The sequence below is a fragment of the Pinus tabuliformis genome, chromosome 4_2, assembly GCF_031772625.1.
Source record: "Pinus tabuliformis cultivar Carrire ecotype Pingquan chromosome 4_2, CPIR1, whole genome shotgun sequence".
NCBI classification, from domain to species: Eukaryota; Viridiplantae; Streptophyta; class Pinopsida; order Pinales; family Pinaceae; genus Pinus; species Pinus tabuliformis.
The window spans coordinates 939,195,555-939,211,373 of NC_142304.1; the positions used below are offsets into that span (position 1 = coordinate 939,195,555).

At 37.8% G+C, this 15,819-nt stretch overlaps 1 protein-coding gene across 1 annotated transcript; it reads left to right on the forward strand.

Moving 5' to 3' along the window:
* The first annotated feature begins 4,301 nt into the window (after positions 1-4,301).
* On the forward strand, positions 4,302-10,516 carry LOC149172770 (uncharacterized). The gene is made up of 2 exons (XM_089426454.1): positions 4,302-6,374; positions 6,488-10,516. Exons 1-2 carry the CDS (start codon positions 4,302-4,304, stop codon positions 10,514-10,516), a joined length of 6,102 nt encoding a protein of 2,033 aa, XP_089282580.1.
* Positions 10,517-15,819: the final 5,303 nt, after the last annotated feature.

Here is a 15,819-nt window from a genome sequence, read left to right on the forward strand (position 1 = left end):
TCTTAAAGGATGACCTCACTTCGGCGCACAATAGAATGAAACAACAGGCATATCAACATCGCAACGAAAGAAGTTTTGATGTAGGTGACTAGGTATTCCTATGGCTACAACCATATAAACAAATGTCCCTTAAGCAATCTAAGAAGGATAATAAATTATCACCAAAGTATTATGGTCCAACAAGGTGTTGCAAAAGATTGGTACTATGGCATACAAATTAGAGATTCCTGCAGCTTCTCAAGTGCACCCAGTTTTCCATGTTTCATAGCTAAAGAAGGTTATATGTGACAAGGTCCTAGTTCAAACAATATTTCCATAACTTGACGAGGAAGGAAAAATCATATTGGAACCTGAAGCAGTCACAAAAACAAGAATTGAACAGCTATGAAATCGATCAATTTCGGAGTATCTCATCGAGTGGAAGAACTTACCCATTAAAGATTCCACATGGGAGGATGAGAATTTTATACAAAAGGATCCAGAACTACTCAAGCATTGAGGACAACACATTTTTTAAGGAGAGGGGCATTTTAGGTCCATATAATACTAGTGATTCCTCCATTACTATTGTCATTGTAGCCCTTATTATTATTATTTTGTCCCTATTGTCCCCATATTTTTATTACTGTGCCCCATAGAAGCCCACTATTGTTATTGTTGTTCCTTTATATTATTATTGTTATGTCGTCTTTCATTATATTGTGACCCCTTAGACTCCTATATATAAAAAGAATGTTTAGTCATTTGTATCATCCAAGTATTGTTCATTTGTGTAATGTAAAGGAGGTTTCCCCCTCGAAGAGGCTTGTTTTGAAGTCGTTGATCTATATTTTCTATCTTTTGTGAAATGGTTCATAACAACGTAGGCTTATTTGTTTGACTTTCTATTTGCATGGCTTTATCCCACACTTCAGAGGAATCTTGTGCTGAATAATATTTCTATCAAATGATTTCAAATCTTCATAAGACTAGGCCAATACATCTTTGTAAGTTTTTAATGGATCTAAATACCTCTGTATGTATTTCAAGGGGATTCCTTTAGACAACTTGGTCATCTGGTGTTCCTCCTATGATCTGATGTTGCAATCTTCGACTTACTCATCCTTCTCTAGTGCCATTGTTTTGGACGCTATGTAGTCTTTATTGAAAATACTTTTTAGTGGAAGATATCCACGAGGGATGGTGTTCCCATTTAGGTGCAAAATGTTTTGCCCAACCAATGTGTCTTTCCACGAAGTGGATTCTTGTTCTAGTTCTTCTTCTTCTTGATCTATGGTTGAGTGGGAAAACTCCCCAATGACTTCTATGAATATTTTTACTTCCTCAACATCTTCGAATACCTTCGAGTGTTTGAGATTATCTGGTATTGAATGCCTGTGTCTAAATTCTATCTCATATCTGAGGAGTGGATTATGTGGGGGCCTGAAAGTGCTTGCACGTACTGCAAGAGACTCGGCCATCTTGTTTTCTTCCCTCGGCAGAAACTGTATGTTAAAGCACAACAAGAAATTTTCGATTAAGTCCCACACTTCATTTCGGTACATCCTTAGCCTGGGGTGTTTGGGTTGGCATTGGCATGGGATTTGACTTACGACTAGATCAGAGTCTCTGTAGGTCGACAGACATTCAATATTCATATTTCTTTTCATTTGTAACCCCATTAGCAATGTTTCATACTTTTCCACATTGTTGGTCGCCTCAAATTCGAGCTTGAAAGAGAGGGGTATCATGTGGCCTTCTGTAGATACCAACAATATTCCAAATCCATTCGCATATTTTTAGTTTGCTCCATCAGAGTATAACTTCCATATTTCATTTTCATTTTTTCCCAAGTGCTCTGACTACCCTATCAAGTGTACTGAAATTTCCTCTTGGAAGGTCTCATCCTCTTCTAGGAATAGACAAGAGATGTCGTCATCCTTCCCATGCACTAGGGAGTTCACTGAGCCTTTAGCTGGGGTCATATTTCTCACAAACCGGGATTCTCTGTATAACCTCCTTTACTCACCTCCAAAAGTGGGAATGGTGGCATAAGTCAGACCTAGCTTGATAGAGCCACCCACCTTGGAACCCCAAGATTTGTATAAGAGCATTCCAAAGCATGGAGGTATGTCAGCCACCACGATATCCATTACCACACATTTCACTAAGATATGAGCCAGGTTTACCACCAGATCCTTTATCATGCCTAAGCACTCGACTCTCTTGGAGTCGAACGAGTGCAAGTCCTTATATGGTATGGTGATCTCTAAACCCAGTTGTTCCATTACTAATAGCGGCACAAGGTTTTGTGAGGCCCATGCAACAAAAGCTCATGGATCACCAAAGTCACATAGAAAGGCGTAGTAGAAGCGTCCAATTCGTCCACATGCGACCTGAAAGCAGCCATGGGCATCTCCTCTTGTAGGTTCAAACAATCATGGGATGGTGTAGAGGTGGTTGGATTCATGAGTTGGGAGACTTGAGCTTTGTAATGAGGCTGCTTTAAAATCTCAGTCAGAGGAACAAGAACTTTGACCTTTTTCTAGCTCCTTTTAAAGATTGAATGTATGTTGTGCCTTTTTGGTATCTCCAGGCTCCATTCTTTCTCCCTTCCCTTTGGCAGTTGTCAGCAGAACAGGTGCCTCCTTTTTTATGTGCGCCTTAGGATCATTACTCTCCTTGTTTGCAGAGACAACTGTCTTGGGTGGGTCAGGCTGTAGCTTAACCTTCCCTTTGTCTGGGACTAGAGGAACCACTCGCTAAGTATCTTCCCCTTATTTTTTTGGTTCTCTCGTCCTCTTCTTTGAAGATCTTAGATTATACTCACGTTGTGGTTGTGTTTGCATGAAATTTGCAAACCATTTGGAATAACAGTCCATATCTTCATCCTCTACTTCCACTTCTCTATGATGACTAGCCTCTTAGTGAGCTATATTCTCATGTTCCTCTTAAGTAAAATGAACATACATATTTCCCTACATCTCCTGAGTATCCGATGATTGTTCGTTGGGACTATCTTCCAAGTATAAGGGATGAGGGATGTGATCAAGCTTCTCCTTTCTTTCCATTTGAAGTAGTTGCAGTAGAGGCCTTCTATATTGTTGTTTATGGCCCCCATTGTCAACTTGAACATTCTGAACTGAGGAGCTAGTTTTTTGAAGAGCGATTTGAAATCATTAGAAGGTAGATCGTTAAAATATACTTGGAATTCTGGAAGAGGAAGTGATTCAAAGACCATATACTTTCGCTTCGCAACCTCCAAAATGGTTTACATTGCCAATATTGAGCTATGAGAGGAAGCACACCCAATGTCTGCAATGCAGAATGCTTTGCATGATTTTGTCTTCATATTAATGAAAGTCTCTTCAAGCACAGGACTCACCGAATGAATAAGATTTGTCGGTTCAGTTATCATTGCACATAAAATTTCTTAACTCCATTAGAACATATGCAAAACTACAAGTCTTGAGAGTAAATATACTACATCCTATACACTATGGAAAGTTATTTTAGAAACATTTTTCTCTGGTTGCAAGGAAAGTATCTACTCTTTGTTAATTTTTTCTGATTTGAAGAATGGATATTTAAACTTGAATTTCATATTTTATATAATATTTTATATCACGAACATTGCTAATTGAAATACACCAAGTGGGCTATTCAATATTGAATTTTATTACCAAAAATTGTATATATAGATTTAGCAATGTGGTAAACTCTAAACTAGCACAACCACATTTACTAATGTGGTTGATATAAGTTGATAGGCATATATCAAGTACATTTACAACCACATTAGTAAATGTGGTTGACATACGCCGATATGCTTACATAAACCACATTAATAATTATTAGCTATATAATGTAAAGGTGGATTTTAAAAACTAAATAAATATTTTTAATTGTTAATAATTTTGTAAATAATAATATGATTATTATGAGGAGGAGAATGCATGGGGTAGGGTTTGATCCGGGAACCCTAGGCCGTAGGCCTAGGTGATGCAGGTGGCGCAGGGAAGGCTCTGTCGGTACGGGGCTTGGAGTAGCTGGCGGATACATCGAGGACGGTTTAGGCGGACAACTGGAGAAGGCGACAACTGGGGATTAGGACTGCAAGCGTTTTGGTTCCGGAGAACGGGGTTTTGCGGTTTACGGCTGTTTCGGTATTATTCCTTTGCGATTTCTCTGTGGTGGAATCCCTCCTGGCGGTATTTCATTTGCGGTTTTTCTTGAAACGGTCAAAACAGAGGCGGTTTCTGCAGTTTCTCTTCGGTTTACGGCTGTAAGGCGGTCTCAGAGTTTTACGGAGAGTATTTACCATGGTAAAACAAAGCGAATCGGTTGATCTTGACCCAGCCCCGGAAGACATTCTTACGGTCTGGGGAAAGGAGGTCACGGAGAAAAATATCAATGAGATCTTAGGGCATTCAGTCAGCCATACGTCCGCATTGTTCCCGGGTGGAGGTCCGTGGCGTTCAAATCCGGCTAAAGGGTTATTGGAAGAAAGTTTGGAGCTCGCTAGCGGTTTCGGAAAAGGAGGCAGGGTTTCGGAGGAGTTAAACCCTCATACAAGGTCGGGCTCGCTGAAAGACAAGATTAGTACCTCGCCAAACAGTAAGCCCCTTTCCCCTTCAAAAATTTTTGTTTCGTCGGGCGGTCTTGAGGACATCATCAATTTTTCCCAAAATAAAGGGGTGTGGAGGACTGTGGGGGGTGTTCAGTGTGCTGGGAAAGGTTCGGGAGATAGGAACAGCCATCCGGCTGTTAACAGAACCCTCTTTACAAAAGAATCTTTGCAGAGTTTTTCAAAGGAGGAGGAGGCTCTAGCGGGTTTTTGTAAGTCTTCGAATCCGGGGGTTTCCGCAAACCCTTTTGTTTCTGGAAAGGCGGAGGCAGGCGACTTTACGGCACCAGGTGAAGCGGGAAGTCCTGTGGAAGGTTTGATTGAAACCCCATCCGACAATGAGTTTCATCGAATCGTGGAAGATGGAAATTTCCATCAAAGGGATGAAGGAGGTTCGAACCCTGACTCAGGAGGTAGAGAATCAGAGCCGGCACCAGAGAAGGTAGGGGAAAAAAGAAAGAAGGCCAAATCGTGGAAAAAGAAGCGGGTCACAAACTTGGTTCTAGGTATGGACGTTCAGGTCGAGGATGCTCTGGATGTGGCAGAATGTACCCTTGTGGGTAGAGCAAGAGGGAGGTATGTCTCTGGAAAATTTTTAAAGCAGTGGGCAGAGAGTCAGTGGTTGGAGACCCCGGCAAATTCTTTCAGGACCGCCACGTTGGTAAAGGGTTGGTTTATGGTTAAATTCGATAGTAAAGAAGCTATGGAATGGGTCGAGGGGAGAAACTGGGCATTCGGGAATAGGCCTGTCTTTTTTAAAAGATGGTCTCCTCTGTTCGATGCTTCAAAGGAGAAGGTTGACGAAATCCCTGTATGGGTCAGGGCTCCAAATCTACCTCCGTTCTTATGGGTGGACTCAGTCTTTAAGTCAATTGGGAACCATTTGGGCACTTATCTGGATGCTGATAGATCTTTCCTGCATACCTTTGAAAGAGCGGTGGCGAGGATCCTCGTAAGGCTTAATCCGACGGATGGGCTTGCTGAATCAGTTACATTACAGTATAAGGACTATGTTTACGAGCAGATCTTAGATTATGAACTTTTTCCCTTCAGATGCCACCGCTGTCATGAGTACGGGCATTTGGCGAGGGATTTCCCGCTGGGGAAAAGAAGAAGGAAGACGCAGAACAAGGAAGAGGAATGGGAGGGAATGCTGGGGAAATCCGAGGTTCAGGTGGAGGCAAACAGCACTGAGATAGATCATCAGAAAGAAGATCCTATCCACCAGTCGGAAGAAGGCATGCCGCGGGAGGAGGAGATTCCGGCTCATGATGCAGAGGTCCAGCCCCACAAGGAAAAGCCAGAGGCAGCTCTGGTCGCCCCATCTGAGGAAGCCCCATCCGGTATGCAGTCTTCTCCATTAATTTTCTCTGTAAATTCCGAATCTTTTAACGGTGATATAGCGTCGGATTTCCCTATGGCTCCAAATTATGATGATCCTATACAAAACATTGAATCACTCTCAGAAGCTATTCCTTCTTTAAAACTGAACTGTGAGGATATTTCTAAGAAGAGTCAGGTTTTGGGTAGTTCGTCTTCTGTCCGACATTATAACCTCAGATCTCACAATAAGAGACCCGCTTTCACCCATGATATCCTGGAGACGGTGGGTGGTCTTAGTCCTGAGACGTCTAAGGGCACCTCTAAGAAAGGCAGAGGGCGGAAATCTCTTTTTTCAAAAGCTCAAGTTAAGGCAAAATTTGATGTGGCTGACGGGAAACAAATGTCGATTCCTGGGGCGCTTAGAGCAGCAAAAACCCCTGAGACGGTTATCAAATGATCTGTCTTTCTTGGAATTGCAGGGGTTTAGCTAGTAAACCCAAAAAACTAGCTCTGAAAGATTTAATCACTCGTCACAACCCGGATTTAGTTTTCCTCCAGGAAACCTTGGGCAAAAGTGTTGAAGTTGAAACCATCCTGCGATCCCTCTTTCCGGGTTGGGTTTTCACTGCTCTAGATGCTGCTGGTCATTCTGGAGGGCTTGCCATTGGTTTCAAGGAAGGAAGATTTAAGGTTCAAAATTGTTGGGGTCTGCCCCATGCTCTTGGTATGGAGATCCTCTCTAATGATTTTGATCAGCCTTTTTTGTTTATAAATGTGTATGGACCCTGTCAGGGTAGGGTCCCTTTTTGGAATGACTTTTTTTCTAAAGAGCTGTTAAAAAATAAAAATCTGATAATAGGGGGTGATTTAAATTTCTCTCTGGGGATTGCAGAAGCCTGGGGGCCCTCTGCGAGGGAAGACCCGTTGTCAGATTTTTTCTCAAAAGCTCTTCAGACTTTTAATTTGATTGATGTAAATATTATAAAGGCTAAACCGACTTGGAGGAACAGAAGAACGGGAGAGGGGAGAATTGCAAAAAGATTGGATCGTTTTCTCATTAATGAATCGCTGGCTTCATATATTCCTCTGTTCAGGCAATGGGTGGGTGAAGGGGGAAACTCGGATCATTTTCCCATCTTCCTTGAATTCTCAAAACCCCCTTCAAAGCCGGCCTCACCTTTCAAATTCAATGCCTCTTGGCTTCAGGAGGAGTCTTTTCAACAGCTTTTCAGGAATACCTGGAGACATCCGGGGCCAAATCCTCCGGATAATAAAGGAGCCCATTTTATGGAGAATTTAAAAAGGCTTAAGAGAGCAACCATTGAATGGGCTTCAGTCAGAAGAAGGAAACAAAATGAGGAGTTGGTTAAAATTGACGAGGCTCTAAGTTTGCTGGAAGATCCTGAAGCTGATGCTTATGTAACCCAGGAGTCGAAAGAAAAAATTTTGGCTTTAGAAAAGAGTAGAGCAAAGATTTTGTTGGACAGAGAAGAAGAGTGGAGGCTGAAAAGTAGGGCTATTTGGTTGAAAGCTGGGGATGAAAATACGAAATTCTTCCATAACTATGCAAAGGGCCGGAAAAATGCAAATACTATATGGAAGATGAAAGATCCTGAAGGAAGGGAGGTGTCTTCCTTTGAGGCTGTTTCTTCCCTGGGTAAGAGCCACTTTCAATCCCTCTTTTCTGATCCTGGGGGGATCTCTTTAGCCGAAATTATCAGAACAGCCCAAGCTTTCCCTAGGTTCGTGGAAGGAGAGGAAGCTGAAAATCTCTATAGGGAAGTGGCTAAGGAGGAAGTAGAGCGTATTATAAAAGCAATGCCAAAAGATAAAAGCCCGGGCCCGGATGGCTGGACTATAGAGCTGTTTTCTCACTTTTTTGATCTTATTGGTGATGAGCTTACTGAAGTTGTGGAGGAATCAAGAAAGAAAGGAGAAATCTATGGCCCTTTTAACACAACTTTCATTGCCCTCATCCCTAAAAAAGAGAATCCGGATTCTTTTGAAGACTTCAGACCTATCTCCCTTTGCAATACCATATACAAGATTATAGCAAAAATCATTGCGGTACGTCTGAAACCTATTTTATCTGTTTGTATATCAAATGAGCAATTTGGCTTCCTGGACGGCCGGCAAATTCATGAAGCGATAGGGGTGGCCCAGGAAACCATCCACAGCATCAGACAAGCAAAGAAAAAAGGGGCAGTGTTAAAAATTGATCTTTCCAAAGCCTATGACAGGATCAGCTGGTCGTATCTCAGGTTATTATTGACACATCTTGGATTCAAGGTGGAGTTTATAAATTGGATTATGGGGTGCATTACAAATGTAAGTTTCGCTGTATTGATAAATGGGGCTGCCTCTCAATTTTTCAAAAGCCAGCGAGGTCTGAGACAAGGATGCCCTCTTTCTCCTTTGCTTTTCCTCCTGGCTGCTGAAGGCCTCAGTAGACTGATATTAAAAGCCAAGCGATCAGGTTTGCTCACAGGTTTGGAAGTTGCTGTTAACCTTTTCATATCTCATCTTCTATTTGTTGATGATATATTGTTATTCACAAATGGGAATATAAATGAAATAAAAGTTCTCAAAGATATCATTGACCTGTTTCTGAAAGCTACAGGCCTTCAAATCAATCCCAGGAAGTCTCATTTTATCATGGAAGGCTTCAACAGGCAAGAGGAGATTGCAATTACATCCTACTTGCCTTTTGAAACCTGCCATATGGATCGGCCTTTCAAGTACCTTGGGTTTTGGTTAAAGCCGTCGTCTTACCGAAAACAGGATTGGCATTGGTTAGTGGCAAAAATTGAACAAAGGATATCCCACTGGAGCTTCAAGTGGTTGTCTAGAGCTGGTAGATTGACTCTGGTAAATTCTGTTCTCCAAGCCATTCCGGTTTTCTGGGCAGCTCTGACATGGATTCCCAAAGGGATTATTCATAAAATCAAGCAGATTTGTAGCAGATTTCTGTGGTCTGGTTCTAAGGAAGACTCAGTGCTTCCCTGGGTAGCTTGGGATAAGATTGCTAGACCAAAGGAGTGGGGTGGGTGGGGAGTAAAGCAGCTCGTGGATTTCAGTCAATCTTTGGCGGCAAAATCAGGCTGGCGAATTGTTAAGGCGGAGAACCTTTGGACTAGAGTAGTCAAAAGGAAATACATTGATCCAGTACCGCTTGAAGACTGGATCAGGAGTCCAAACAAGAAAGGCAGAAATTGCTCGGTCATTTGGAAGGCAACCACTGAGGCGTTTAAAATTATAGAACAAGGCTTAGCATGGCAAGTGGGGAACGGAGAAAATCTGCGGATTGGAAAGGATCCATGGGTAGGGTGCAATGACCTGTTTGCTTTATCTCCTGGTCTGATTGCACACCTTGACGCAAAAGGAATCAAAAGTTTAAATCAGATAGCAAGCATGGAGTTATCGTCCATCTGGGGACAGGCTTGGAAATCAGAAGAGGACTTGGACATCGATCCCATTTGGAGAGCTGAGTGGCGGGGTTTCATCCAGGAACTAAATCGTTCAAATGTTAGACTAAAGGACAAACCAGATTCACTGGTTTGGGCACATGCTGAGACTGGTTTTTATTCCCCAAAGGCCGGCTATAACTTCCTGATGAAGAGAAAGGGATGGGACCCCCCGGTTTGGTGGGCGAAGCCTCTGTTTAAACTGAAATGCCCCAAAAAAGCCAGAATCTTTCTCTGGTGCGCCTTAAAAAACAAGATTCCTACTTGGGAAATTCTACAAGCTCGCTTCAAGCAGGGGCCGAGTAGATGCCCATTATGTCTGGTTGCATCTGAATCCATTCCTCACCTATTTTTGGACTGTTCTTTCACTAGACAAGTCTGGGAGGAAACAAAAAAACTTTTGAACATAACCGCGAGATGGGAAGGGGAAGATCTATCTGCTGCTTGGGAATACTGGTGGTCCCACTATCCTGAGAAAAACCTGAGGAACCTTCCTCCTATCCTCTGTTGGGGTATTTGGATTGCCCGGAATGGATGCATCTTTAAAGAAAAAGCCACCCCAGCGGATGTCATTGCAATTCAAGCCTCAGCTATTTTGGCCAGCATTCCTGAACCGGAAAGTCCTTCTTCATCGAACCAGCGAAAGGATTTCATCATCAGAGAAGGCATCCCCTGGGCCTTCTTTGACGGGGCAGCTCAAAACAACTCCACTGGAGCCGGAATTATTATCCATCTAAGTCCATCCCATTCATTAAAAGCCTCAGTGGGACTTGGGATGGGCACAAATAATTTCGCTGAATTATCAGCACTAAAACTTCTCCTTTGCTGGCTCATTCATAGAAATGTTCTCACAGTTCAGATTTTTGGAGACTCTGCAAATGTTGTAAACTGGGTCAATGGGAAATTTAGATGCAGGAATTATATGTTGATGCCACTGTTAGAAGAAATTCAAAATCTTAAACTTCATTTTAATGTTTTCTCCATTGATCATATTTACAGGGATAAAAATGAAGAGGCAGACAGGTATTCTAAAGCAGGTTTACAGCAGATTCTGGGTTCGTGGAGAATAACAGAGCAGCTTCAGGATCAGATCCGTGTGTCGGATCTTCCCCCATACACATAATATATCTCCTTTTTGTCTGAATATGCTTGCAAATGCTCCTGAAGCAGGAGAGACAGTTAATTGTTTTTTGATATTATGCATTGGGTTGTTTTCCTTACAAAAAGGAGACCCAGATACTTTGAGACAGTTTGGACTATTATTTTTTGATATGGCTGTACAGGCCGCATTTCAGGAGAACTTTTAGTCTCTTGTTAAAAGACATGGTTTGAAGGCACCACAGAGGAGATTTGAATATCTCTATGGCTCAAGCAAAATTTTGCTGAATGTTCACTCATTCGAATGTAACTTTTTTATTTTACTAATAGAAAAGTTCGGCTTTTTTCTTCGGAAAAAAAAAAATAATATGATTATTATATTAATATTATACTAGATATTAATATAATACTATGTTTTTATATAATATTACATTAATAGTTATATTTCAAACTATGACATAATGAACATAATGTTCTAAACCAAGGGATTAATAAACCCAACAAATTTGTATTATAAACCCAAGAGATTTAAATCAGACCCTAGGATTAATATTATCAATATTGTGAATAATAGTATACCATGGGAATATGAACCCTTAGATTAATAAACCAAAGTGATTGATATCATAAATCCAAGGGACTCATAAACCAAGGGATTATAAACTAATGGGAATAATATTAAACATAAGGAATTAATATTATAAACTGAAGGGATTTAAACCCTAAAATAAGCATTAAAATCTAAGATTAATATTATAAACCTTAGGATTTACATTATAGACATATGTTATTAAGAAACCTAATGGATTTTAAACCCATGGGAATAACATTATACCTTAGGATTAATATTAAACCTTAGGAACATAAACCCAAAGGATTAATATTATAGACCCAAACGATTATAAACTTAGGGGGTTAATATTAACCCCTAAGGTTAATATCATAAACTCAAGGTATTAATAAACTCATTCAATTAAAATTAAAAACACGATGGATTACAAACGAAGGGAATAATATTAAACCCTAGGAATTATTAATATTATAAACCCAAGGGAATAACATTAGGCCTTAGGATTAACATTAAACCCTAGGAATATAAACCATATGATTAATATTACAAATATTTTATAAACCGTATGATTAATATTATAAACCCAAGGGATTAATACTGAAAAACCAAGTGATTATAAGCCCAAGGGACTAATATTAAACCCAAGATATTAATATTATAAAACCAAGGGATATAAACACTAAGATAAATATTATAAACCCTAAAATAAACATTAAAACCAAAGAATCATATCATGAACCTTATGATTAATGTTATAAACTCAATGGATTAATAAACCCAATGGATTAATATTAAAAACCCAAGGGATTATAAACTCAAGGGAATAACATTGAACCCTAGGATGAATATTAAACCATAGAAATATAAACCCTAAAATTAATAAATCCACGAGATTACTATTGTAAACCCTAGGATTAATATTATACTCTAGGAATATAAATCGTATGAGTAATATCACAAACCTAAGGAATTTATATTATAAACCCAAGGGATTCATATTAAACACTATTATTAATATTATAAACCCTATCAATAATATTATACCCTAGGAATATGAACCCTTAGATTAATAAACCCAAGGGATTGATATTATAAACCCAAGGAAATAATAAAAACAAGGGATTATTACTAAAAAATTAAAAACACAAAGGATTAATATTGTAAACCCAAGATATATAAACCCTAAAATAAATATTATAAACCTTAAAAAAAACTTGGTTTACCATGGTTGATTGTCATATTGAGACAATATTTCTCACAATGCGATGTTGGACCACGGTTGACCAAGATTGATTTTCATATTGAGAGAATCTTTGTCACAATCTGACGTTGGACCACAGTTGACCATGGTTGACCATGATTTACCTTGGTGGACCAAGATTGATTTTCATATTGAGAGAATATTTGTCACAATTCGATGTTGGACCATGGTTGAGCATGGTTGACCATGATTGACCTTGGTGGACCATGGTTGATTTTCAAATATACAATGTTTGTGACAATGTGACATTGGACCATGGTTGACCATTGATGACAATTGATACGACAATGTGACATTGGACCATGAGACAATATTTATCATAATGTGACCATGAATATTGATTATTATTAACCATGGTTCACCATGGTTGACTTTCATATTGAGACAATATTTGTCATACTACGACATTGGACCATGGTTTACCATGGTTGACAATGGTTGATTTTCATATTGAGAGAAAACTTGTCACAATGTGACGTTGGACCATGGTTGACAATGATTGACCATGATTTATTTTCATTTTGAGAAAATCTTTGTCAAAATGTGACATTTGACCATGGTTGACCATGATTGAAGATGGTTGATCATGGTTTATTTTCATATTAAGACAATCTTTGTTACAATGTGATGTTGGACCATGGTTGATCATTGTTGATGATGCTTCATAGTGGTTGAACATGGTTTATTTTCATATTGAGACAATCTATCACAATTTCGCATTGGACTTTGGTTGATCATGGTTGACCATGATTACAAACCAAGGGGATTTATATTAAATCATAGGATCAATATTATAAACCCTATGAATAATATCATACCCTAGGAATATGAACCCTTAGATTAATAAACCCAAGTGATTGGTATTATAATCAAAAGGGACTAATTAACGCGATGGATTAACACTAAAAACTCAAGGGATTATAAACACAGAGAATAATATTAAACCCAGGGATGTATATTAAAATCCCAATGTATATAAACCCCAAGATAAATATTATAAACCCTAAAGTAAACATTTCTGACAATCATTGAGCATTGTTTATTTTCATATTGAGAGAACATTATAAACCCAATGGATTATAAACCCAAGAGGTTTAAACTAAACTCTAGGATTAATATTATAAACGCAAGGGAATAACATTAGACGTTAGGATTGATATTAAATCGTAGGAACATAAACCCTAATATTAATAAAACCAAAGGATTAATATGATAAACCCAAGGAATTATAAACTTATAGGATTAATATTAAACCCTAAGATGAATATAAAACTCAATGGATTAATAAACCCAATGGATTAATATTAAAAACCCAAGGGATTATAAACTCAAGGGAATAACATTAAACCCTAGGATGAATATTAAACCATAGGAATATAAACCATAAAATTAATAAACCCAAGGGATTAATATTGTAACCCCTAGGATTAATATTATACATTTGGAATATAAATTGTATGATTAATATTATAAGCCTAAGGAATTTATATTACAAACCCAATGGATTATAAACCCAAGGGATTTATATTAAACCCTAGGATTAATATTATAAACCCTAACAATAATATTATACCCTAGGAATATGAACCCTTAGATTAATAAACCCAAGGGATTGATATTATAAACCCAAGGCAATAATAAAAACAAGGGATTAATACTAAACACCCAAAAACACAAAGGATTAATATTGTAAGCCTAAGGTATATAAACCCTAAGATAATTATTATAAACGCTAAGGCAAACTTGGTTTACCATGGTTGGTTTTCATATTGAGACAATGTTTATCACAATGTGACATTGGACCATGGTTGACCATGATTGATCTTCATATTGAGAGAATCTTTGTCACAATGTGACATTGGCCCATGTTTAGGCATCGTTGAACATGGTTGACCATCATTGACCATGGTTGATTTTCATATTGACAAAATACCCAATGTATTATACACCTAAGAGTTTTAAATGAGATCCTAGGATTAATATTATAAACCTTGTGAATAATATTATACCTTGGGAATATGAACCCTTAGATTAATAAACCTAAAGGATTTATATCATAAATGCGAGGGAATGATAAAACCATGGGAATAATATTAAACACAAGGAATTAATATTATAAACCAAAGCGATATAAACACTAAAATAAACATTAAACCCTAAGATTAATAGTATAACCCTTAGGATTAACATTATAAACCTAAGCGACAGTATTAAAAAACCCAAGGGAATAGCATTAAAACTAGGATTAACATTAAATCATAGGAACATAAACCCTACATTAAAAAAACCAAAGGATTAATACTATAAACCCAAGGAATTATACACTTAAAGGATTAATATTAAAACCTAAGATTAATATTATAAACAATAGGATTAATATAAAAACCCCAAGCGATTACAAGCCCAAGCGAATAACATCAGACCTAGGATTACTATTAAACCCTAGGAATATAAACCCTAAGATATTAATATTAAATCATAGGAACATAAACCCTAAGATTAATAAACCCAAAGGATTAATACTATATACCCAAAGAACTCTAAGGTGAAAGGGCAGATATTATTAACTCAATAGATTATATAGTGAGGGGGTTAATTTTAAATGCAAGGGATTAATATTATAAACCTAATCCATTGATAAACCTAAAGGATTAATGTTAAAAGCCCAAGGGATTAATAGTAAACCCTAAGATTAATATTATAAACCATGAGATTAATATTATAAACCCTAATACTACAAAATATAAACCTAATATTAAACATTAATATTATAAACCTCATATTAAATCCAATTTTTGTAATGTAACAATGCGACATTAAATATGTTACAATGTAATGTAACATTACGACAATGATTGTTAGACTTATTTTCATATTGAGACAATGTTTGTCACAATGTTATGTTGGATACATTTTTGTACCATTCCAATCTTATAGTAATAAACCCTTGATATTATAAGCCCAAGGGACTAATAAACCCAACTTATTAATACTAAAAACCCGAGGGATTATAAACCCAAGCGAATAATATTAAACCCAAGGGATTAATATTATAAGCTAAAGGGATACAAACCCTAAAATAAACATTAAACCTGAATATTCATATCATGAACCTTATGATTAATATTATAAACCTAATGGATTAATAAACCTAAGGGCTTAATATTAAAAACCCAAGGAATTATAACCCAAGGGAATAACATTAAACCCTAGGATGAATATTGAACCCTAGGAATATAAACCCTAAAATTAATAAATTGAAGGGATAAATATTGTAAACCCTAGGTTTAATATTAAACCCTAGGAATATAAACCCTATAATTAATATTATGAACCCAAGAATTTTATATTACAAACCCAATGGATTATAAACCCTAGGATTGATATTATAAACCTTATTAAACCCTAGGATTGATATTATAAACCTTATCAATAATGCTATACACTAGTAATAATTTTAAACCCAAGGCATTAATATTATAAACCTAAGGGATTG